General features: G+C 41.3%; 1 protein-coding gene across 4 annotated transcripts in view; it reads right to left on the bottom strand.

The window, feature by feature from the left end:
• cobll1b (cordon-bleu WH2 repeat protein like 1b) overlaps positions 1-26,562 on the bottom strand; it is a 36,974-nt gene extending 10,412 nt beyond the window's left edge. The window contains exons 1-3 of one of the 4 annotated variants that reach the window (XM_036958865.2): positions 26,379-26,562; positions 25,441-25,524; positions 2,047-2,244 (exon numbers count right to left, since the gene is read on the bottom strand). In XM_036958865.2, coding sequence (XP_036814760.2) covers positions 2,047-2,244; positions 25,441-25,502 — 260 coding nt within the window. In that variant the 5' untranslated portion in view covers positions 25,503-25,524; positions 26,379-26,562. Of the gene's footprint in view, positions 1-2,046; positions 2,245-6,934; positions 7,747-25,440; positions 25,525-25,755 lie in introns of those variants that run through there. The other 3 variants (XM_036958864.2, XM_090215625.1, XM_036958866.2) reach the window with 3 other exon arrangements.
• Between the last annotated feature and the right edge of the window lie 480 nt (positions 26,563-27,042).

Genomic DNA, 27,042 nt, shown 5'->3' with positions numbered 1-27,042 from the left:
GCTAAGGATCAAAGGCTGTGTGTATCGAGAAAACACTGAACTTTTGTGTGGAAATTGCAAATGCAAAGGAGAAACTACTCTCACGAAAGTAGATGCTATCACAGAAGACTTTTACACTCTACGTAATAGTAATGCATTATTACACTAGTTTTTCACAGTGATAAAGCTTTGCACAAGGAGCTGTCAGTTTGTGCTTCACACACAACTGTTGGTGATGTGGAAAACCATTTAGCAACAGCATCCACACAAAGCTATGCAGCAGTTTCCAAATTCCAGTCTCTGGAAATATAATACCAAAAGTTTAATCCTTATCATAATGAGTTCACTGTGCTCTGTAAAATAAAAGAGGGTTAAGAATTTGATGCTTAATCCTTTTATATTAAAAGTTGGTCTTGATTAAAGCTAGAGAGGGCAAGGGGCACAATATACCAATGGAGTATTTGAGTCTTGCAAAAATAGAAGAATGATATCTTGAGTAAACTTCAGTGATGGCGAGTGAAGAGTGTGGGCCTGTAGTTTCATACCAGGACACAAAGTCCTTGTTCTGAAAAACAACAAAGCCCTTTGACTGTGAGATATTAATCTCATGTTTGTCTGATTAGTTTTGGTCTCAGCTGAATTGGTGTGGATGAGAGTTTCATCATCCAGACTTCATAAGACTAACTTTCATGAAATGTGTGTGCAGGGGGCCTGTAGCAAATTACACAGTCTACATGTATTAATCTTAGCTAATTCTCTAAAGTCTAAGATGGGGGGGGGGGGGCTTTTAGAAACTGACATGAATTTGTTTTAAGACAGTCATACCATGGATCGTTTAGCTATTTGATAATTCATTTTAGGAACCCTTTAGGTATCAATGAAAATATATTTAGAATTTTTGCATATATAGAATTTCACCAATAGAACCAAATCCCATAGAAACACATTGAACAACACTTTCATAAATGGTAAAAGAGACATTCCTTATGATTTATTTTTTAACTACGGTTTAAATGTGTCCTATATATAGGACATATAAGTTCAGGAAATATATATATATATATATATATATATATATATATATATATATATATATATATACTTTTTTTTACACATATTTAAACTATAAAATGTGATTACTGGGCCTAAAACGTAAATAACATTATTAAACCTTAGCAAGTGGAAAGGAATCAGCCACATCATAAAACTTTTTTTTTGTTGCAATTAATGGTGCAAGTACTGTTAACCAAAACCACAGCTTTTACAGCACCACCTACAATATCTGACTCAGAGAGATAGGACATTACATTAGAGCCTTGGAAAGATGATGTAATGGTAGGATGTGCTGTACTCATATACCATCTATGGATTTTGCATCACTGGGAAGGGGCAGAGCCATGGGTGGTCCTGGCATGGTAACACCTGGCCTGCAGTTGAGAGGCCGGTTGGATGTATTGCTAAATTCTCTAAAACAACATTGGGAGGTGGCTTATGGTAGAGACAGGAACATGCAACTCTCTGGCAACAGCTCTGTTGGACATTCCTGCAGTCAGCATGCCAATTGCATGCTCCCTCTCAACTTGAGACATCTGTGGCATTGTGTTGACAAAACTGCACATTTTAGAGTGGCCTTTTATTCTCCCCAGCACAAGGCACACCTGTGTAATGATCATGCTGTTCTTGATATGCCTGTCAGGTGGATGGAATATCTTAGCAAAAAGGAGAAATGGTCACTAACAGGGTTGTAAACAAATTTGTTCACAAAACTTGAGAGTAATAAGCTTTCTGTGCGTATAGAACATCTCCGGGATTTTTTATTTCAGCACATGAAACATGGTTGCCTTGCGTTTATATTTTTGTTCTGACGCTCAAAATACATTTAGATCACGCTTCATCTTGGAATCATGGGGATATCTTGGAGGTCATTTTCAAGGAGGGAAAGTTGGGAGCACTTGGTTGGTGTTTAGTCAGAGTGGGACACTTCCTTTATTTCTTTAGCGCACTACTTTTGACCAGGGTCTATAGGCACTAAATAGGTGGCATGTGGGACTTAAGCCCAAGTCTCACCTGCCATGGACAGTGGCCGTCTTCTCCACTCCGCCTGGCAGAACCACAACCAGAGTCAGGTCCTGTTCAAGTAGGTTCTCCTTCTGGTCCATGGTCATCAGAGGATATCCTGATACAGAGTGTCTCTGGGAGAGGCCTGCACCTTCCAGGCCCTTCACTGATACTGGGGGAGAGGGTGCCTTGCTTTTGGTTGACACTCTGTCAGTAGGAAAAGGGACAAGATGAGCCTCACACAATAATATTAAAAACACAATATTATCAGCCTGTTACAGTCTAAAAACAATATGGTAGTATTTCACTGGTATGAATACACATCTTTCCCTGATGGTATCCATAGAAATAAGAAGCATTGAACAAGTAGAAAAAGAGAAGGACTCTGGGTAATTTTTGTCACGAAAATAATCCTAACCGTTCGCAATAGATCTAAAAAACGACATTTCATGAGACAAGATTCTGTTATTGCATAAAACAAATCTGGTTACACATAACACTGCATTATATAGCATGAAAGGAATCCTTTCTTCCCAACTTAAAGTAAGCAGCTATTAGATGAAAGCGTTTGGGGCTCCATTTGCAAACAAGTCACAAGACACAAGTGCAGTGATTTGTCCATTGGGCCTGAGGACAGTGAGGTGAAAGGTTAACCCATGTGAAACAGAAACAAAAAAAGGTGGAGCACAGTGATCAAAGTCTCTGTTCCTCTGAACTGTTCTCTAAAATGTCTCTCTCTACAGGTGTCTTTTAAAACCCATCAGTCTCCCCTTTAATCACCGAATCAGCAATATTACCATCAAATCAAATTGTATTCGTCACATGCGCCGAATACAACAGGCATACAACAGGTATTACTGACTAGCCTTTTCCCAACGATACAGAGTAAAGTGGCATCTGCTGTGTGGTGTGTACAACTGGATAGAAAAAAGTCGGACCGTCTGTCAGAAGACGTGTGTGGCCAATCCTTACTTTTATACTAATTACACCATCATCATTATAACTGACTGGGCCTAACTGGGGAGAGTGGAATCATGGGGCGGCAGGGTAGCCTAGTGGTTAGAGAGTTGGACTAGTAACCGGAAGGTTGCAAGTTCAAACCCCCGAGCTGACAAGGTACAACGTTGTCGTTCTGCCCCTGAACAGGCAGTTAATCCACACTGCCACACTGCCGTCATTGAAAATAAGAATTTGTTCTTAACTGACTTGCCTAGTTAGGTCAAATAAATAAAAATATGGCCGATTTTTCTTTTTCTTTAGGTCGGATTGAAAATGTTTCTCACTCACTGTACAGACAGACCTGACTGCGACAGCTGACCCATCAGCCAAAGCAAACATGCACGCGTTTTAAACGGACAAATCTCCTGATAAGATGTCAGACACTTTGTCCTTCAGAGGGATACTGCACATTACAGTATGAGAAACTGGCAGTGAAATTCAGTATACATGATGTGTCACTAAAACAATCTATAAATTCAAGTTGTCATTAATTATTCAAGGTGTTATTCAAATGGGGAGTAACACAATTGACTAAGCTGCGTGACCTGTAGTGTGTGATTTCTTCAGAGGTCACCACTTACTCTGAAAAAAAAAGAGACATTTTTGCAAATGTCTTAACTTGATGGGCCCAGGCCCACTAAACCCCGACTTGAAAATAATATTTGTTCCTTCAGGGGGGTTCTATTCTCAAATATTCCATGGTTCTAATCATGTAAATAACACCAGTAAGCCCCCACCTTCATTCACAATAGTTGCACAATGATGCAATTAAAAGTCATTGAACTGCTTTAGATTTTAACAAAGCGTGGGACTTATGCGTCCAGAAGCCTAGAGCATCAGAAACAGACATTAGGCAGGGAAGACAAAGTGTTAAATTATAGTTATATTTAACACACAGACAAAACTAGTCTAGAACCACCAGAAATGTCCATGAATAGCCTTGTGACTAAATATGTCAACAGACGCCCCCAGCTAAAACAGACAGACTACTGTGGTCCACACCAGGCTAGGGTACAAAGTCCAGATTTCATGGCTCTAAAAGTTTGTTTGGCAATGCGATTATGGGAATGAGCTACACTCTCCCTATGTAAATGTTATACCATTCGTCGAAATTATGCCAAGATTTACTTACTTTCCACAGAGAGGAAACAACATAAGTGGCATGTCTAAATTACAACAATGACACTTTAATAGACTCTGGAAACAAAAGGCAAGTGCCAATATAACCAATAGAATAATACAAATACTAGTCAAAAGTCCTCAAAAGACAAACAGAATATTGTTGGGTTTATAAAACAGCCTAGCTTTTCTCAGGAGCCGTATCCAGAGAAGGCAGAGACAAAAAGGACTGTTTTCCTCATCCAAGCCCATGTTTCTGCAGCAGCCTCTGCCAGACAGTGAGGTGACTGGTGAATGATGATAGACAGAGACATGTTGCAGCTTGACCCGTCTAAGCCTACATTTACCCCTAAGTGTTTCCCTGCATATAGGAGGTCTGGTGTGCATAAACAAACCCATTCGCAACCGGGGAACATGCTGATTGGTCAATAGACAGGAGGAAATGACAAGTCTTGTGCCTTTGTTTTCCGTGTCTTTTATTGATCACAGGCTTGATACAGCTGATCCTGTGTACCAGAGTGTATCCTGTGTATGTATACCAGCGGCGGCTGGTGGGAGGAACTATAGGAGGACAGGCTCATTGTAATGGCTGGAACGGAATATTGAACGGAGGCAAACGTGGTTTCCATTTGTTTGATACTGTCTAGTATTTTATTCCAGCCATTACAATGAGCCTGTCCTTCTATAGCTCCTCCCACCAGCCTCCACTGATGTATAGAGTGTTAGATACAGCCTATAGCTTGATTCATTACCACTAAGTACACAAAAGGGTTATTTGGCTGTCCCCATAGGAGAACCGTTTTTGGTTCCCGTTTTTGGTTTCCACCCTCTGTGGAAAGAGTTCTACCTGGAACCAAAAAGGGTTCTTCAGAGGGTGACATCCGGCAAAACCTTTTAGGTTCTAGATAGCAACTTTCTTTTCTAAGAGTGTAACCTTGGTAAACAAGTCGAAAGAGGCCTACTATACTTATGGACTTGCCAGTTGCCAGACTGTATCAGAACACACACAATAGTTGTGTGAACTCTGGGGTACCATTGCCAGCCATCAGTTACTGTTAGTCTGGCACCAACAATTGATGAATCACTACAGTAGTGTGAAATATGAAAACAGATGTAGAGTGAAATCAGCCTCTGATGTTTTTGCTCACACCTGGTACTGCGCAAATGTGCAACGCAGCTGCAGGAAGGTCCGCATTCAGTCTACCTAAAGCAGACAATAACCAAATACATCCAGACGGCACACAAGAAGCCATATTGCATTTTCATAATCCTACTGTTAGATTAGCATCAAAGGCATGTGGCCTGTTCCTTCCATTATTGTCTGACGATGCACAAATAGGACTACAGCTCAAAGGCATAATATCCACATACTGCTACCGACTTTCATATACCTGAGATGCCTTTGTGTGTGTGCATATGAGAGAGAGAGAGAGAGACAGACAGACCGAGACAACAGTCCATAGAAGTTCAACAGTAATGACTATGGTGTCTCCAAATCAATCCACAGATGTTGTTATAGTGTCGTACCTTTGATGGCTACTTCCGGGTCTTTGTTAGGGCAAACATAATTAACTAACCTATAAAACAAGTATTGCAATATCAAATCGCCGGCATCAGGGAGGCTGCTACTCGCTCCTCTGAATGAATAAGCCGAAGGGGAAGCAGGCAACCTGCTCAAGCCTACTCGCTGACCTGTATTAAATACATTCTGTTTTGATTGTTACCATTTTTAAACCAGTAATATCCTGACATGCCATTCTTATATTTGTTTTGAACCAATAAGGGAGGCACAAATAACATCACCACAAGGGCTGTCTAAATTCCTTACATTCCAATGGACATGTTTGCAGCTGGATCATAGGCATGTTCCCGTGAAAGACATTTTCAGCCTCTTCCATGAAATTCTTTCATAATCAATGGGAAACCCTGAGGGGAAAAGTAAATACTTGAGGGGGGGGGGGGGGGGGGAACAGATTGTTTATGCTTCTGACTGACAAGAGTGTTCTTGGAGTTGCCAAGCTGAAGTTATGTTCAGTGAATACATGGAATTATTTTACTGAGAGTTGATGCATAAAGATTAGGAAGCCTTCCCCGCTGTTGAAGTCTCTTACCGGCTGTGTAGCCTAAAAAAAGGTCCCTTGGGGAAAGGTAGGTTCATGAACAAAGCGACAAACAAAGTGGCTATGCAAACAAGCCTTCCTGCTCTGCTCTGGACAACACCCTGTGTATTTTAAGAAGCGAGAGTGCAACAATGCATACCACCACCAACGTCCACACCACTTTAAAAAAATTTAAAAAATATTGCCTTGCCTGAGTAATCTACTGTACCGGCCCTCACACATACAGGGTTAACAGAAACTCTACTGTACACTCCCACAAAACCATTGAATCCAAGCAAACTACAACCAGTAAACTAGCTACTCAAACCAACGGGTCTTACAACATTCTTGTATGACAGTGCAAGCAACATGGCCCACATTGGTCTTGTCTGAAGTCATTACCCAGGCATGTACTTTCAAGAATCGTAGCAGTAATACACAAGTGTACATAATCCTAAAACTGAAGGCACGTACACCCACCATGTTCCCCTTCAACACTGTCTTAGGAAAGAAACAACGCAACAAAAGTTAGACAGGGTGCTCTAGGAAGTAGAGCAAAACTAGAGTGCTTCAAGTCCACCTGTGCTTTATTTTCAAATGCTGGCAACAGGTTTAAACATTACACATTCGTCCTAAAACAGATCCTCTCCTCCAATCATTAACCTGTAACGCCTTCTTACCTCTTGGCCTCCGTGTTGAATTCTCCCCTCTTAAAGACCTGCCATCTCCACTGCGTTCAAAGACAGAATCCGCTATGCTAGGACTGTTGGAGCAGAGGAGACCGGGCCTACCTTAATGCCCCGCCCAGGCGGTGACATCAGAAAACCTGTAGTCTCCTGTACTTCAAATCCCTTCACACAGTGGGCCCCCTCAGTCAGTCGGTCGCAGAAATCTCTTAAGCCCGGTGTATCGGTGGAGCTTCAGTTCAGTGAGTGAGTGAACTCCCCCACCTTCAGTAATAAGCAAAGGGCTAAATCAGCTTTACTTTACCTCCCTGCACACTGCGCTAGAGCCGTGAACCTGTGGGCAGGGCGGTGAAACAACACAGCCCTGCCATCCATCACATTCACAGCGAGTTTATCAACTTCCTCTCATATCCTCCAGTCCAAACCACACTGTGTCCGCTAGCGATCTGTCCGCCTCCTTGAGCCTGGCTACAATAGCATGCCTGGGACGCTTTTCCAACACTTCATTCAATCAGGTGTTACTTTGTATGTGTTTGCTATTCATTATCCCAAACACAGCCCACCACCACTCCCTGCTTCTTCGAGGTGATTCACTCTGAAATCACATCAGCAACTCTGTGTGTATCTTACTCCCATGAACAAGCCTGCCAACGAATGAGATTACACGCCTGCTCAGATGTTTCTAGGGTGCTCTAGTTGCTGAGACGGGGGTTTGGAACAGATTCCCTGTAAGCTAATCTTATAAATCACTTCTGGATGATTGCTTTCTGATGACTACTGATAAACATATCCTTATAGACGACAACAGACTTTGCCTCAAGCCTCTGATTTGTATTGATTTGCATAGGGCTGTTGAGATTGACATGATTAAATCAGCCTAATCTAAGATAACATAACTACAGTAGCAGCATTACCTTAGTATTATACATCTGATGAATCCACAAGTCTCCATTCGGAATACACTATTGTTTACAACGTCTGATTAACATTTCTTTAAATGAATCCAGCATGTCTGGTTTTGGTTCAAATCGGTTTCACTGTGAAATAGTAAAATAGCATTAGAGAAGTCAATCGTAAAACAGAAAAGAGGAGGTTGTTGCAGGGTGCCTGGCAAGCTAGGTCAAATGATGTGATCTAAGTGACGTTGTTCATTACAGTAGTGGTTACTACAGATGTCAGATCTTAATTTGACCCATTTCGACGCAGTAGGAAAATAAACCCTACAGCAGGAGGATTTGAATATCTAAAGAAATATTTAGAAATCCCAGCCAGGGGGCACCTTGAAGCGGTGTTTGTATACAATGCAGTACCTTAGCTACCTACATTGTATCTTAGACTGCAGGTCCACTAGGGCGCCAGTTCAAGTAGCCTACTGTATGTAGTCTACGTGCAGGCTTCACAAGAGAAGTGCTGTATTCTTATGTGGATTATAATAAATGTACATATTTGTAGGGGATAGATGTATTTTTGTTAAGAGAAAAAAAACAAAATTTGAGATCAATAACTTTTTTGTGTTCAAGGCAAGAAATAGACTGAATAAATGATGTGTCCTCACAAATATGCCAGAGTCGGCATGGGTTCCAATCTCAAGCTCAATTAAATAATATTTTAATAAGCTTAAATGCATAAAACATCTTGATAGCTTTATGAAATTAAATATTAAAGCGACACAATACAGGATGACTTCAAATGCCGGCATCAAACTGAAAAGTACAGTAGGCCTACGCTACTGTAGTCAGTGCATAACAGCTAAGCAATGGAAATTTCACCTATGTAAGGGCCATCCACTCCCAAGACCATAACAACAGTGCATTCGGAAAGTATTCAGACCCCTTCCCTTTTTCCACTTTATGAAACAGCCATATTTTTGTAAATGTATAAAAAAATAAACAAATTCCTTTACATAACCATTCAGACTCTTTGCTATGAGACTCGAAATTGAGCTCAGGTACATCCCGTTTGCATTGATCATCCTTGAGATGTTTCTACAACATGATTGGAGTCCACCGGTGGTAAATTTAATTGACATGATTTGGAAAGGCACAAACCTGTCAATATAAAATTATCCCATAGTTGACCGTGCATGTCAAGAGCAAAAACCAAGCCATGAGCTCAAATAAATTGTGCATAGAGCTCCGGGACAGGATTGTGTCAATGCACAGATCTGGAAGAGTACCAAAACATTTCTGCTGCATTGAAGGTCCCCAAGAACACAGTGGCCTCCATCATTCTTAAATGGAAGAAGTTTGGAACCACCAAGACTCTTCCTAGAGCTGGCCGCCCAGACAAACTGAGCAATCGGGGGAGAAGAGCCTTGTTCAGGGAGGTGACCAAGAGCTCCAGAGTTCCTATGTGGAGATGGAGGAACCTTCCAGAAGGACAAAGATCTCTGCAGCACTCCACCAATCAGGGCTTTATTGTAAAGTGGCCAGACGGAAGCCACTCCTTAGAATAAGGCACATGACAGCCCATTTGGAGTTTGCCAAAAGGCACCTAAAGGACTCTCAGATCATGAGAAACAAGATTATCTGGTCTTATGAAACCAAGATTGAACTCTTTGGCCTGAATGCCAAGCGTCATGTCTGGAGGAAACTTGGCACCATCCCTACAGTGAAGCATGGTGGTGGCAGCATAATGTTGTGGGGATGTTTTTCAGCGCCAGGAACTGGGAGAATAGTCAGGATCGAGGGAAAGATGAACGGCGCAATGTACAGCGAGATCCTTGATGTAAACCTGCTCCAGAGCGCTCACAACCTCATACTGGGGTGAAGGTTCACCTTCCAACAGGACAACGACTCTAAGCACACAGCCAAGACAAAGCAGGAGTGGCTTCGGGACAAGTCTCTGAATGTCCTTGAGTGGCCCGGACTTGAACCCGATCAAACATCTCTGGAGACACCTGACAACAGCTGTGCAGCGACGCTCCCCATCTAACCTGACAGAGCTTGAGAGGATCTGCAGAGAAGAATGGGAGAAACTCCAAATACAGATGTTCCAAGCTTGTAGCATAATACCCAAGACTCGAGGCTGTAATCGCTGCCAAAGTTGCTTCAACAAAGTACTGAGAAAAGTATACTTATACTTATTTTTAGATTTTTTGCAAATGTATTAAAAATACGTTTTTGCTTTGTTATTATGGGATATTGTGTGTAGATTAATGGAGAAAAAAAACATCCCATTTTAGAAGGCTGTACCATAACAAAATGTGGAAAAAGTCAAGGGGTCTGAATACTGTATTCACTATATACACACACACTGTAAAAATCATGGGCTGCGTTTTTTGGCTTTAAAAATCAGTTGCTCTTTTATGCGACATTATGCTCCATTCCGTAGGCTACCTCACTATTCTCAATTTCATCTCGTCTTTGTGATATTATAGGCCTGTGTGGAATTAGTTTTTATAGCCTACTGTAGCCTAAGGTTTAGCTTATTGTACGGCTGCATTTCGGATACACTTGACACGTGTTGTATGTTGTCGTGGAGACCAAAATCCATCTTGTGTTAAGCTATATAAAACAACGATTGTTGATGTGTATTGATGCATCTCAGATTATTATTATTTTTTTAATGTATTTAAACGTTGCAGTAATTGGACCTATAGGCCTACAGTAGCAGTGGGATATTTATTGATATTTTGTCTGGTGCTTTTAACGTTTGAGAGAGCGAGAGCTGGCACTGGTCCGAATGACTCAACTGCCCCGCATGGAAAGAAAAAAGAACTCTGGGTTTTCAGGCTCATTTGAATTTCCTGATGCTGAACTTTTCAGCGACAAAACAGTGATCAAATTAAGATCTGACATCTGTATGTAGCTGAGCATTCTGCCCGATTAGGTCTACTGTACAGGCCGGTGATGAAATAGTGAGTGTTAACTATGGAATCTGTCAGAACTTATTATAGGGTGTCCAATCAAAATCTTTTTACCAACGGGTAAAAATGTTCAATTGTGTAGATAATCCTCTAAGAAAACAAATGGTCTAAACCTTCATGTCTCTATCATAATCTGTTAAAAAACGAGAGTCTCTGTGAAATGTTAACAGATCACTGAGCGTATAACAACGCCCTTTATTTTCAAAGCCTTTTTACATTTCATTCAGCTCGTGTTATGTTAATTTTGCAACCCGAGGAAACAACTTTGAAGACGGCGACCACAAAATGTAAAATCCTCAAAAGTTGTTATGAGAAACCTGCACCGCTTTGTCAACACAGCTAGGTGCTTATTGTCGGATGTATTAGGTTACAAAGTGCAACTTTTTGGACCTACTGTTAATGACACGTGAGACAGACCCCCACCGACCGATTCAGAACATAATCATAATTGTCCTGGAAAAATGTATTTCATAAGATAAGTGAAACGTCATCAACAAAGCGTGTTTTCACCCACTCTCACCCTACGTATTACTAACCCCAGCGGCTTACCAAGGCCCGATTTAATAGCCTCCTGCTTTCCAATGCTTTACTCGAACAGCTACTCAGCACATAAGATGTTGGACTATTCAACAGGTATATGAGGAAAGGTAATAATAGGCAAGCTAAACTCAGAGGAATAGGTCAAGATTTACAGCACCAATATGCAGGTTGGTGTTAGATTCTTTTTTTTTTTTTCACAGAGGAACATTATCTATAACAACATTTTTCAGTTCCATACTACTTGATAATGTCAGGAATGACATGCAGGTTGAAACATGACCTGAAACTCAGGGCTCAGAGATGCTGCCTTTTGCCGTCTATTACACAGTACTTAAAGTAGTTTGAACAGTCCTGTGCTGTATTTTGTTTGCTAAATCATAGTGGTTGTAAATGGAACAATCTACGCAAGAGGTCTGCCCATTGAATATGCAACAAAAACAAGCAGGAAGCTACAGTTTGACCTTGGGTAGTAAGCGTACAATGGACTCAACTAAATGTCCTACATCTTACAATGAGAGTGCCAGATCAACATAGGTTCAACTACATCAAAGTCTTCTCCTGCACCCTCTGCCCTACTATGTACTATAGATGTCCCCTTCCCTGGTTCTTTCACTTAAAATAAGAGAACTAGGTGCTTGATACGATACAATGATCAAGTGTCACACAGTTCATGCTCCAAGTGTAACAAACAGAGGAATCTCTACTGAAACACATGATCTTAGTATACTTCCTCTGTACATATTCTTTTGCCTTTAGAGTTTGTCCTTCATTCAACAGAAAAGCCCTATCAGACGATAAGGGACGACTTGTGGTTGGAGGCATTAGTGGGTGGGAATCGGAGCGACAGGGATTGGGGGTTGGGTTGCAGAGAAGGGAAATCCCTGTGGAAAGACAAAACACAGGACCAGGGACACAGCTGGTCATTTGGTGAGAGGTTGCTCACAGTAAACACAAGCTGTTTAGAGAAGGTCTGGAAAGGCCATTACTCCAGGAGCTGTGTGGGACGGATGGCAGGAGATTAAAAAAAATAAAAGGAAAAAAAGAAACTATGAGAACTCCCCACTTCCTATGTGTATACCTTATTATTTTAGGCAAAACAAAACAATTTTCCCATAACATGTCCGTATGCAGGCTTTTCACACCCTTATTTAGACAACTGTATCCAGGGGGCAATATTAACTTCAGAGTGGCTTAGCATTAATATACAGTATGTTATAACCTTCTGTTATGAATCGCCTTATTTCACTTCAGTAACATTGGGCACATCCCAAATGGCACCCTATTTCCCTATATAGTGCACTACTGGTCAAAAAGTAGTGTACTATAAACGGCACCCAGCCGTTCCTTATGAGACTATAGTACATTATATCCTTCTTAATACCACTGGGACTCCAGCTGGTAGTAAGTTAGTTAGCCAGTCTGTCAATCAAAGAGATTCCAGATCATTCTGGGTGATCCTTGAATTCCATGTCCATGACACTACACAACGCAAGTTACAGAAGAGATCAACGTTGTCTGACCTGTTCTCTCCCCACACCTTATTTCAGAGGTCAAATATGCTTCTATCAGAACCTCTCTCAGTATAGGCAAGTAACTTGGCCCAGTAAAGACAGGGTGAACATCTGCCAAGCATTAAGATAAGAAAACGACAAGTAATATGTTCCTGTCCATGTGTATGTTTAAATCCATTGCTTTTGGAGTGATAAGAGCTGAAATTAGGAGCAGTTAGCGCCTGGAACTATTTACAGTGCATTCAGAAAGTATTTCAGACCCCTTCCCTTTTTCCACATTTTGTTACGTTACAGCCTTATTCTACAATGGATTTTTAAAATTTTAATCCTCATCCATCTACAGAAAACACCCCAAAATGACAAAGAGAAAACAAGTTTGGAAATCTTTGCAAGTAAAAAATAAATAAAAAATGAATTACCTTATTTACATAAGTATTCAGGCCCTGTAAAACGGTGCAGGAAGCAGCTTTATGGGCGCCCAACCAATTGTGCTATTATGTGGGTGTTTTGCATTATTTGTAATTTATTTTGTACATAATGTTTCTGCTACCGTATCTTACGGCAAAAAATACCTTCTGGATATCAGGACACAGATCACTCACCTCGGATTCGAGATTTTTCTACAACAAGGACGACCGACGCACAAGACATTCTCCAAACACCCCACAGGGCCGACATCCCCGTTATCTGCAAGAGGAAGCGACGCAGGTACAGAGGACAAAGATGACTGATCAGGACCCAGAGAAGGGAAAGCTGCCATTACCGTCAATACTACTCGCCAACGTGCAATCACTAGACAATAAATTAGACGAGGTACGATCACGAATATCCTACCAACGTGACATCAAAAACGTTATATCCTGTTTCACGGAATCATGGCTGAATGATGACATGGATATTCAGCTAATGGGAGGGGGGGGGGGGGGGGGTGGTCTGTGCATATTTGTAAACAACAGTTGGTGCACGAAATCTAAGGAAGTCTCTAGATTTTGCTCGCCTGAAGTAGATTATATTGTGATAAATTGCAGGCCACACTACTTGCCTAGAGAGTTTTCAGCTATACTTTTCGTGGCTGTTTATTTATTTATTTATTTATTTATTTATTTACCACCACAGACAGATGTTGGCACTAAGACCACACTCAGTCAGCTGTATAAGGAAATAAGCAAAGAGGAAACCACTCACCCAGAGGTGGCGCTCCTAGTGGCCAGAGACTTTAATGCAGGGAAACTTAAATCAGTTCTACCTAATTTATATCAACATGTTAAATGTGCAACCAGAGGGAGAAAAAAAATTCTAGATCACCTGTACTCCACACACAGAGATGCGTACAAAGCTCTCCCTTGCCAACCATTTGGTAAATCCGACCACAACTCTATCCTCCTGATTCCAAGCAAAAATTAAAGCAGGAAGCACCAGTGACTCGGTCTATAAAAAAAAGTGGTAAGATGAAGCAGATGCTATCACAGACTGGAACAAATACAATGGCATTGAGGAGTACATTACATCAGTCACTGGCTTTATCAATAAGTGCATCGTGGATGCCCCCCCCCCCCCCCCCCCCCGCCCACAGTGACTATACGTACATACCCCAACCAGAAGCCATGGATTACAGGCAACATTCGCACTGAGCTAAAGGGTAGAGTTGCCGCTTTCAAGGTATGGGACTTTAACCCGGAAGCTTACAAGAAATCCTGCTATGCCCTCCGTCGAACCATCAAACAGGAAAAGAGCCAATACAGGGCTAAGACTGAGTCATACTACACCGGCTCCGACACTCGTCTTATGAGGCAGGGCTTGCAAACTATTACAGACTACAAAGGAAAGAACAGACACGAGCTGCCCAGTGACATGAAGAGCTAAATCACTTACAGTGCCTTGCGAACACGAGCTGCCCAGTGACCAGAAGAGCTAAATCACTTACAGTGCCTTGCGAAAGTATTCGGCCCCCTTGAACTTTGTGACCTTTTGCCACATTTCAGGCTTCAAACATAAAGATATAAAACTGTATTTTTTTTGTGAAGAATCAACAACAAGTGGGACACAATCATGAAGTGGAACGACATTTATTGGATATTTCAAACTTTTTTAACAAATCAAAAACTGAAAAATTGGGCGTGCAAAATTATTCAGCCCCCTTAAGTTAATACTTTGTAGCGCCACCTTTTGCTGCGATTACAGCTGTAAGTCGCTTGGGGTAGGTCTCTATCAGTTTTGCACATCGAGAGACTGACATTTTTTCCCATTCCTCCTTGCAAAACAGCTTGAGCTCAGTGAGGTTGGATGGAGAGCATTTGTGAACAGCAGTTTTCAGTTCTTTCCACAGATTCTCGATTGGATTCAGGTCTGGACTTTGACTTGGCCATTCTAAACACCTGGATATGTTTATTTTTGAACCATTCCATTGTAGATTTTGCTTTATGTTTTGGATCATTGTCTTGTTGGAAGACAAATTTCCGTCCCAGTCTCAGGTCTTTTGCAGACTCCATCAGGTTTTCTTCCAGAATGGTCCTGTATTTGGCTCCATCCATCTTCCCATCAATTTTAACCATCTTCCCTGTCCCTGCTGAAGAAAAGCAGGCCCAAACCATGATGCTGCCACCACCATGTTTGACAGTGGGGATGGTGTGTTCAGGGTGATGAGCTGTGTTGCTTTTACGCCAAACATAACGTTTTGCATTGTTGCCAAAAAGTTCAATTTTGGTTTCATCTGACCAGAGCACCTTCTTCCACATGTTTGGTGTGTCTCCCAGGTGGCTTGTGGCAAACTTTAAACAACACTTTTTATGGATATCTTTAAGAAATGGCTTTCTTCTTGCCACTCTTCCATAAAGGCCAGATTTGTGCAATATACGACTGATTGTTGTCCTATGGACAGAGTCTCCCACCTCAGCTGTAGATCTCTGCAGTTCATCCAGAGTGATCATGGGCCTCTTGGCTGCATCTCTGATCAGTCTTCTCCTTGTATGAGCTGAAAGTTTAGAGGTACGGCCAGGTCTTGGTAGATTTGCAGTGGTCTGATACTCCTTCAATTTCATTATTATCGCTTGCACAGTGCTCCTTGGGATGTTTAAAGCTTGGGGAAATCTTTTTGTATCCAAATCCGGCTTTAAACTTCTTCACAACAGTATCTCGGACCTGCCTGGTGTGTTCCTTGTTCTTCATGATGCTCTCTGCGCTTTTAACGGACCTCTGAGACTATCACAGTGCAGGTGCATTTATACGGAGACCTGATTACACACAGGTGGATTGTATTTCTCATCATTAGTCATTTAGGTCAACATTGGATCATTCAGAGATCCTCACTGAACTTCTGGAGAGAGTTTGCTGCACTGAAAGTAAAGGGGCTGAATAATTTTGCACGCACAATTTTTCAGTTTTTGATTTGTTAAAAATGTTTGAAATATCCAATAAATGTCGTTCCACTTCATGATTGTGTCCCACTTGTTGTTGATTCTTCACAAAAAAAATACAGTTTTATATCTTTATGTTTGAAGCCTGAAATGTGGCAAAAGGTCGCAAAGTTCAAGGGGGCCGAATACTTTCGCAAGGCACTGTATATGCTCGCGTCGAGACAAGCAACACTGAGGCATGCATGAGAGCATCAGCAGTTCAGAGTGACTGTGTGATCACAGTCCGTAGCCGACGTGAGTAAGACCTTTAAACAGGCCAACATACACAAGGCTGCGGGGCCAGATGGATTACTAGGACGTGTGCTCCGGGCATGTGCTGACCAACTGGCAGGTGTCTTCACTGACATTTTCAACATGTCCCTGATTGAGTCTGTAATACCAACATGTTTCAAGCAGACCACCATTGTCCCTGTGCCCAAGAACACTAAGGCAACCTGGCTAAATGACTACCGACCCGTAGCACTCACGTCCGTAGCCATGCTTTGAAAGGTTGGTAATGGCTCACATCAACACTATTATCCCAGAAACCCTAGACCCACTCCAATTTGCATACCGCCCAAACAGATCCACAGATGATGCAATCTCTTTTGCACTTCACACTGCCTTTTCCCACCTGGACAAAAGGAACACTTATGTGAGAATACTATTCATTGACTACAGCTCAGCATTCAACACCATAGTACCCTCAATGCTCATCACTAAGCTAAGGAACCTGGGACTAAACACCTCCCTCTGCAACTGGATCCTGCTCTTCCTGATGGGCCGCCCCCAGGTGGTGAGGGTAGGTAGCAACACATCTGCCACGCTGATTCGCAACACTGGAGCTCCCCAGGGGTGCGTGCTCAGTCCCCTCCTGTACTCCCTGTTCACCCACGACTGCATGGTCAGGCACAACTCCAACACCATCATTAAGTTTGCAGATGACACAACAGTGGTAGGCCTGATCACCGACAACGACGAGACAGCCTATAGGGAGGAGGTCAGAGACCTGGCCGGGTGGTGCCAGAATAACAACCTATCCCTCAACGTAACCAAGACTAAGGAGATGATTGTGGACTACAGGAAAAGGAGCACTGAGCACGCCCCCATTCTCATCGACGGGGCTGTAGTGGAGCAGGTTTAGAGCTTCAAGTTCCTCGATGTCCATATCAACAACAAACTAGAATGGTCCAAACACACCAAGACAGTCGTGAAGAGGGCACAACAAAGCCTATTCCCCCTAAGGAAACTAAAAAGATTTGGCATGGGTCCTGAGATCCTCAAAAGGTTCTACACCTGCAACGTCGAGAGCACTGGTTGCATCACTGCCTGGTACGGCAATTGCTCGGCCTCTGACCGCAAGGCACTACAGAGGGTAGTGCGTACGGCCCAGTACATCCCTGGGGCTGAGCTGCCTGCCATCCAGGACCTCTACACCAGGCGGTGTCAGAGGAAGGCCCTAAAAATTGTCAAAGACCCCAGCTACAGACCGTTCACTCTACTACCGCATGGCAAGTGGTACTGGAGTGCCAAGTCTAGGACAAAAAGGCTTCTCAACAGTTTTTACCCCCAAGCAATAAGACTCCTGAACAGCTAAGCAAATGGCTACCTGGACTATTTGTATTGTGTGACCCCCCCCCAACCCCTCTTTTTACACTGCTGCTACTCTCTGTTTATCATATATGCATAGTCACTTTAACTATACATTCATGTACATACTACCTCAATTGGGCCGACCAACCAGTGCTCCCGCACATTGGCTAACCGGGCTATCTGCATTGTGTCCCGCCACCCACCACCTTTACGCTACTGCTACTCTCTGTTCATCATATATGCATAGTCACTTTAACCATATCTACATGTACATACTACCTCAAATAGCCTGACTAACCGGTGTCTGTATGTAGCCTCGCTACTTTTATAGCCTCACTACTGTATATAGCCTGTCTTTTTACTGTTGTTTTATTTCTTTACTTACCTATTGTTCACCTAACGCCTTTTTTGCACTATTGGCTAGAGTCTGTAAGTAAGCATTTCACTGTAACTATTCTGTTGTATTGGACCTGTTGTATTCGGCGCACGATTTGCTATGAAACTCAAAATTGAGCTCAGGTGCATCCTGGTTTCCATTGATCATCCCTGAGATGTTTCTACAACTTAATTGGAGTCCACCTGTGGTGGAACTGAAAATAGCTGTGCAGCAACACTCCCCATCCAACCTGACAGAGCTTGAGAGAAACTGCCCAAATACAGGTGTGCCAAGCTTTTAGGGTCATATCCAAGAAGACTCGAAAGGTGCTTCAACAAAGTACTGAGTAAAGGTTCTGAATAATTATGATTATATTATATAATAATTATGTTATGTGATGTTTAAAAAAAAAAAATTATACACTTGCAAAACAATCTTAAAACCTTTTTTTGTTTTTTCATTATGGGGTATTGTGCGTAGATTGATAAGGTGGGAAAACACAATTTAAAATCATTTTTAGAATAAGGCTGTAATGTAACAATGTGTAAAAAGTCAAGGGGTCTGAATATTTTCTGAATGCACTGTAAACCCATCAAATACACATAACGCTTCAGCTGCCTACACTCCTAGGAAAAAAAAGTGCCATCTAGAACCTAAAAAGGTTTTTTTTTCGCCTGTCCCCATAGGAGAACCCTTTTTGGTTCATGGCATAACCTTTTGGGGTTCCATTTAGGACCATTTTCATAAAGGGATCTACATGGGACCCAAGAGTTCTTCCTGGAACCAAACACGGTTTTATCTGGTCCCAAAAAGGGGGCTCCTATGGGGATAGTCGAAGAACTCTTTTGGAACCCTTTTTGGAACCCTTTTTTCTAAGAGTGTATGTAAAACGTGTACGCTACTGAAAAAGAGGAACAAGTTTGTCCTTTCTGTGAGGTCAACATTTACATAAAAATGCAGGAGAAGAGAGCGCTTTTCCCCTTCGAGTCATAATTATAATATATATAAATCAGACTGCATTCATTCTTTTATGAGACAATGCTGCATTGTCTATACAGGAGTGTTTATCAAAGAAGCATTAGCCTGTTGCTCTGCGGTCTCCCCTGATGCTCATCACATGCACTGGAGCTTTACAAAATGTCAAAGGCCCAAGAGGGAACGTTAACTATGATCTTGCTTTGTGATTACAGTTTTCCATGTAAAAGACGCAGAGGAAATCCAAAAATAAAATGACACATGGGCCACAGTGCCATAAACTAGCATTCGTTATGAAAGATACATATTTCTCACATATGTAACCATCAGGTTAGCAGCTGCGAAATGTCTGCTTCTGTGACATATTGAATATACCGAATGAACAACTGGTAAATGATAATGTGCGCAAGAATAGCGCCATCTAGAGATTTGCTTCACGTACTTTTATTCAACCCTGTCCTTCTATTTTTCTCTGACCTTTTTAACACAAAAGGCTCTGTTATGAAGGTGGATGGTAGGTGGAAGAGTACACAACAGAAACAAAGCACGGGCCAAGACTTCATACACACTATTGACCATTGGTATTGTCCAGGCACTATGACGCCATTTGCACAGAGCTATTGCGTGGAATCTGTGTTGAATACGTGCTCTCTCTGGTATTAAAACCGAGCACGTTAATTCCTGCAATAGCCAAGCCTACCAATTCATTTGGCGAAATTTTAACATATAGTTGACTGATTTTGTATACTAACACAGTACAACTCCAGGAATAAGTGCTCATTGGTATTTACGGTCAGTGCGTTGGCTTCAACTGCACAACAAAGACAACCCATTATTCCCTGTTCTCTGGATGATGGCCACTGTCTGTTTTAGCTCTCTGAGGCATAAAGCATCCCATCCACAAGACATAAAAGCCTCTGTATTCCCAAGACCTGACGGGCTTAGCAAACACAAGCTTGTCTTAAGGTCTCAATTACATTTTTTGTTAGAAGTAGTTTTCATTTTCCCACTGGCCAAATTCAGTGATTTTTTCTCTCCTTTACATTTAATGCTGTTGCTATGAGTGGTGTGGGTGGCCTCTGGAATGCCACTGACCTCTTCACTGAAACTACAAACAACAAGGCCTGTGTGATATCTGTATCTACTCTATTGAATCTGTCAAACAGTATTGTAATGTGATGAACAACATTGTACAAATGTATAGGCCTAATAATAATCGCACAAATGCTGTATCAAACGCAGTATATACTATTCTGTATTGAAAAGTTATTTCGAAATGTGTTCATTTTCATGTAAGTTCATCGCATTTAGTGAGGGAATGACACCTGCTGTCCTCTATTGGCTTTCAGAGTTTTGTGACCGTGTTTTGTGTTTAATTTGTAACCTACAGTAGTTCCTGGCCCAATTGGAAACTATTTTCCTGGCTGAACAGAGGCTTTTACCCCTCAGGAAAGTTTTAAGGGGAAAATGTTGCAAATGCTAGAACTCTGAGGGTTTTTGTCTATGCTATCATAACCTTGCATTAGTAGCTATATTACCCTTTAACACATCCAGTGAAGATCTCATTTGCCAAGGTCTAGACTTATAACACTTCTGTTTGTAGAGGCTCAACTATTTGGATGTTCCTGTTTTAGGTCTTCTTCTGTTCTGAGTTGAAACTTTGCAGGAGTATAAAAGGATTGGGTCTCTGCAAATATTTGGACAATTAATTAAGCTCACAGTAGCACTAATCAAAGTGGTTTGAAATGGCAAATTTCGATTTGAAATTGCAGTATTAGTTTCACAAGTTCCTCTCCTCACAGCGAACACGTTAGCCTCGAAGACCTATAACTTCTACCATGGAAAACATGGGTGTGCAGTAGCTCGTTATAAGGGCGTACTGCTGCCAGTATGCTAAATTCTGGCGGTATAACACAAAATATGGTTATAGGGCAGTAACTTTGACCCCAATGATTTCAGCTTGCAGCTATATTTTCCTAATATTGACATGTTGTAGAATTCAGCCCATCCCTCTCACCATAGCTTTCAACCACTTTGATTAGTGCTACTGTGAGCTTAATTAATTGTCCAAATATTTGCAGAGACCCAATCCTTTTATACTCCTGCAAAGTTTCAACTCAGAACAGAAGAACTAAAATAGAAACGTCCAAATAGTTGAGCATCTACAATGTGTGACAGTGTTCTCATTTGCCAGGGTCGAGACTTACGATATCTTCAGTGGATGCAGTTAAATGGGAATAAAGCTACTGAATTAAAATGCAGCTGTGCCCTTGGACTGCTAAAGTGTCTGGAAACAGCTGCGGGGATTCACAATACCTATACCAATTCCACGCTCGGCTCCACTCCGAGGGAAGCCTGCAATGTGAGATCATGGTAAAAAAAAAAAAAAAAAATGGTGTCTCTCATTATCAGCACGGGCTTCACATAGCTGGGAGGATAGGGAGAGGAATGTCACCAAGAAAAACACTCAGCTGTCATGGAGGAAAATGTATAAACCATCCATCCTCCTTCTGCACTCCTTTCCTGTACAGATGTAGGATCTTTGCTACAGCAGTTTGCTACAACAGGAAAACAATTCTGCAGCAACAGGAAGTGCGAATTACTATGTGCATTATAACTAATGGACATTTTTGTAGGGGCGGATATATTTTTTGAAAAGGAAAACTCAACTTTGAAATGTCCGAATGGAAATTAAAACGTCAGAAGCCTTTTTACACTACAAGTTTGACATTTCCTGCATTTCAGGAAAGTTCTCCTGCAACAGGGTGATAAAAATCAAGATCCTACATTTGGATAGGCCTGTACAGCCTTCAGGTAGTATTCAAACCCCTAGACTTTCTCCACATTTTGATGTGTTACAAAGTGGGATTAAAATGGATTTGGTCGCTTTTTTTGTCAACAATCTGCACAAAATACTATTTCATGTCAAAGTGGAAGAAACGTTTTATTTATTATTGTAATTAATGGAGAAAAATAAAACACTAATATATCTTGATTAGATAAGTATTCAACCCCCTGGGTCAATACATGTTAGGATCACCTTTGGCAGCAATTACAGCTGTGTCTTTCTGGGTAAGTCTAAGAGCTTTGCACACCTGGATTGTACAGTATTTGTACAATACAATATATATATATATATATATTTATTGTCATGCTCTGTCACATTGGTTGTTGATCATTGCTTGACAGTCATTAAGTCTTGCCATAGATTTTTATACAGATTTAAGTCAAAACTGTAACTCGGCTCCTCAGGAACCTTCAATTTTGTGCATACTCTAGTGCACATTTGGCCTTGTGTTTTAGGTTATTGTCCTGCTGAAAGGTGAATTTGTCTTGCAGTGTCTGGAGGAAAGCAGACTGAACCAGGTTTTCCTCTCGGATATTGCCTGTGCTTAGCTCTATTCCATTTATCTTTATCCTAAAAAAAACTCCCCAGTCCTTGTTGATGACAGGCATACATATAACATTATGCAGCCAACACTGTTCTTGAAAATATGAAGTGGTACTCAGTGAGGTGTTGTGTTGGATTTGCCCCAAACATAATGCTTTTGTATTCAGGACAAAAAGTTAAACTTCTTTGCCACATTTTTTGAAGTATTCACTTGGTGCCTTATTGCCAACAGGATGCATGTTCTGGAATATTTGTATTTTGTACAGCCTTAATTATTTTCGCTCTGTCATCTAAGTTAGTATTGTGGATTAACTACAATGTTGTTGATCCATCCTCAGTTCTCTCCTATCACAACCACTCAACTCTGTTTTAAAATCAACATTGGCCTCATGGTGAAATCCCTGAGCGTTTTCCTTCCGCTACGGCAACGGAGTTAGGAAGGGCGCCTGTATCTTCGTAGTGACTGGATGTATTGATACACCATCCAAAGTGTAACAATAATAACCGCATCATGCTCAAAGGGGATATTAAGTGCCTGCTTTCTTTTACCCATCTGCCAATAAGTGCCCTTCATAACAACAAACCATAGGAAAACCTCCATGGTCTTTGTGGTTGAATCTCTGCTTGAAATTCACTGCTCGACTGAGGGACCTCACAGATAATTGTATGTGTGGGGTACAGAGATAGTAGTCATCTATGTACCCCACTCTCTATGTGCAATAAACACTATTATTGCAAATAGAGTGAGTCCATGAAACCTACGTGATTTGCTAAGCACATTTTTACTCCTGAACACATTTAGGCTCGTCATAACATAAGGGTTGAATACTTATTGACTCAAGACATTTCAGATTTTCATTTTTAATCCATTTCTAAAAACATCATTCCGCTGACATTTTGGGCTATCGGTGACGCAACATCTCAAATGAATCAATTCATTGAATTGAATTTGGGCTGTAACACAACACCACGTGGAAAAAGGGGTATGACTACTTCCTGAAGGCACTGCATGTGCCGCTCTACTCAGAAACGCAAGGTTGCCAAGCGAAGGATTTCAAAATGAGAGACCAGATGTCATTGCAAACAGATGCTGCTGTGGCAAAATGATGCAGTCTTTTAGAAGACATTAAGTCACTTTTCCAACAGCCAAAGCAGAACTAGACATACAATTATTTAGTTGAATCTAAATTTGGAAAATCCTCAAGTGAATTTCACTGTGTTCATAGAGCTATGCATGTTTGTGTGCACTACAAACTGCCACCCTTGGACAAGGGCCTGTGTTTTGGAAGGGTCTGTAGCAAGATAACAAAATGTAGCATGGCGTGAAGGGCCACATGATGTCTCCACAAGTCATTGCACTTGAAAAGAGGGGTGGATTTTCAGAAGCAGTTGTGGCTCAAAGTATGAGAAGCCACAAATAAAACCGGCACACATGTATCCCCCCCCCCCCCCCCCCCCCTCCCCCAACACAACAGCTCATGGAGTGGCTTTCATTTCCAAATAACAGACAAACCACAGACTGAATTGGGTAGTCTGCTACTCTAGAAAGCCAGAGATGGGCTCTGCTACCAAATTACACAATTCTCCAATGACATATCAAAAGGGTCTGAAACTACAGCACTTGATCCAATAGATTACTGTGTGGTTATGTGGAGTTCATGATAAGCACCTATCCCAAAAAATTACCACTGGTGGTAAAACAAAATGATCCATGAGGAGAGGTCTAAACGTGTCTTTTGCCTAATATTGAATATCAAATAAACAAGAATCAACGAGGAGCTCTTTAAAAGTGTTATGTCTGCGACCGTGTGGGATTTCCCATTTATTTGGTTCAAGACCGGTTGCTTGAAGATGATGTCAGCTGACCGTATTCCAGTTGGTCGGAGGCGTTTGCTCTTAAAAAAACTTGGGAGTGAGTTTTCCAAAGTTCTTTGCAAGTTTTTTAGAAAGTCACTGCTCACTCCCTTGGCATGCAACGCAGGCCTGCAGATTTATTGTGATTTTAATTAGGACTGAGATGCAGAATTTAAGGGTTTAATAGCAATTCATGTGAAGTTTCCATTTCTCCACAGATGTGGAGTTTTCCATATTGAGACTGAAATATGAGGATATATCTATGAGATCATCCCATCCATACAATTAAGACTTCAGAATATCAATAAATAACCAGATGTTGATTATAATGCACATGAGATGCACACTGGTTTTCCTCCAAAATGCTTCCCATGACCCCAACATGTGGTCAAGGCAATTTCTCAGAACAACTCAGAAGGCAGGAAATGAGTGGAGTTCAAAGGTTACTGAAATGTCTGCAACAACTGTTACTTCAGTTACTGACTACATTTACTCAATCTAGCCGATATATCCCCTCTGGTTGTGGACTATTAAATGAGTCAAACCTTTTGTCTTAGACATGCAATCATGTCATTCAATTGCAATTTGCTTGCAACATGTGTCTAGAAAATGTATTGCAACATTGTCTTTGTGTGCGTGGGGGGGGGGGGGGGGGGGGTAGATAATGGCATTGAAGGGATGGAATCCCAGTGAAGCTTTGTAAAAGGTTTGAACTGAATAAGGGTTTGGAATGACATAAGACACCATGTGCTACAAAAGTCCCATATTTTCCAGCTGATGTCATCTCCTGAATTCCACCATAAATGATCTAATATACACGTTTTTGTCATCAAGTGTCATCATCAATCTAAGCATTTTAGAACACCTCCAAGTAATGGTTACAATTCTATCCTGAAGTGAACAATAATGTAGTAGACTACAGCTAAGAAAAACTGACAGCTGACAGTTCTCACACAGGAACCCTCTGACCTAGTACCCATAATGAATCCACATACTGTACCTAGAGCCAGAGAGTCGTCGTCGAGTTCCTTGGGACCCATTTTCTTCCATGTCTAGCTGCATAGGTTTAACTAAATCCCTCGGACTAATGAAAGGCAAGAAAAACACACAATTATTCATATTTCATAACAAAAAAAATGCACAGGTTTACATCTAGAGCTGTCCCAAACGACCGAGTGCCTGCTGCGGATGGGCGAGCCCCTATTAACAATGAAGTCATAGTTTCGCCGGATAACTTTTGCCAGACTTACAAAGTGTTACAGACATTAAAGTACAATTTCATTAAGATCATTCTGTAACTTCTGTAATCTCTTACCATGAATGGCCCTGCCCCTCCGAGCAGCTGTCAACTTTCATCAGTCTTTATTAGGGATTCAAAAAATTACTTATACCGTACAAAATATACCGTAGACTTTTCATTCGTTCAGTGATACATTAGGCTACTCTGCGTTCTTGTGAATTCTGGAACTCCCACTTTTACCTCCAACTCTTGGATCAAAACAACAGTCACTGCTCTGTTCCAATACGCCGCCAGCACAACCCAGTCTTTCCCGTTTAGCCAGCAGTCAACATATCAAAGTTGTGACACAATGCTACGGATGCCAAGTTCTCTGTCGAATGCACAACAACTAAAAAATACAAATAAATCGGCGTCCAAACGTAGGCCTATGGGTACTGTAGATGCTTTGCACGACGACGACTCAGCGTGCAAATAGGCTTTCGTGTGGCGTCGAATACCTTACTGCCCTAGTTTTCCTCCCAGCGGTGATTGATTTCATCTCTCCATCCCAGAAGGAAAAGGCTACAAACGTTTCGCTTTTTTATTCATTTAAAGCAGCATTGGAAATATGTACACTGAGTGCTAAAAAAAACTTTAAGAACACCGGATAACCTGCTCTTTCCAAGAAAGACTGACCATGTAAAAGCTATGATACTTACTGATGTCACTTCAATCAGTGTAGATAAAGTGGAGGGGACAGGTTAAAGAAGGACGTTTAAGCCTTGGTAACGAGTGTGTATGTGTGCTATTCAGAGGCTGAACGGGAAAGACAAAATATTTAAGTGCATCAATATTTTGTTCACTAAGTCTATGTGAAACTTGATTGAAGGAGCCAATTCGTATGACTTTCATTGGTATTTTCAACATCTGAAGTGAACAATTCGCGTTTTTTTCCAACACTTTCTCTGGCTGCCAATGCTCTTGCTCAACTAAAAATGGTATCTGTCTCATCAACAAACAAAAAATTGTCACTCTAACAAAACAATTCTGAGTTAAGTTGATCTAATATTTTGTCATTTAGAAAAAGTTATATATACCATTAGGAGAGCCTAAAGATAAATAACCACTTGTTTAGATATACAAATTGTAATCAGTTTTTAATAAAGCAGTAACATTAAAGGTGATCCAATGCAAGTCAGTGGTACCTCAATTAGTTAGTTATTTTTTAGATACATGTTTTTCCCATGTTACCCCAGTACTTGGGAAAAACACCCCTTTTCTAAAAAACACATTTCATGAAATAACAACAAAAAAATGTAAACTGTAGCTACTTATTTCCATTTATAGTTCTTGCCTAAGCATGACCATCATCCACATACCACA

The sequence above is a fragment of the Oncorhynchus mykiss genome, chromosome 22 (assembly GCF_057628025.1).
Source record: "Oncorhynchus mykiss isolate SJ-2025 chromosome 22, ASM5762802v1, whole genome shotgun sequence".
In the NCBI taxonomy this organism is placed as follows: domain Eukaryota; kingdom Metazoa; phylum Chordata; class Actinopteri; order Salmoniformes; family Salmonidae; genus Oncorhynchus; species Oncorhynchus mykiss.
The sequence above is the reverse complement of the archived record's forward strand: the minus strand, read 5'-3'. Positions and strand labels throughout refer to the sequence as shown.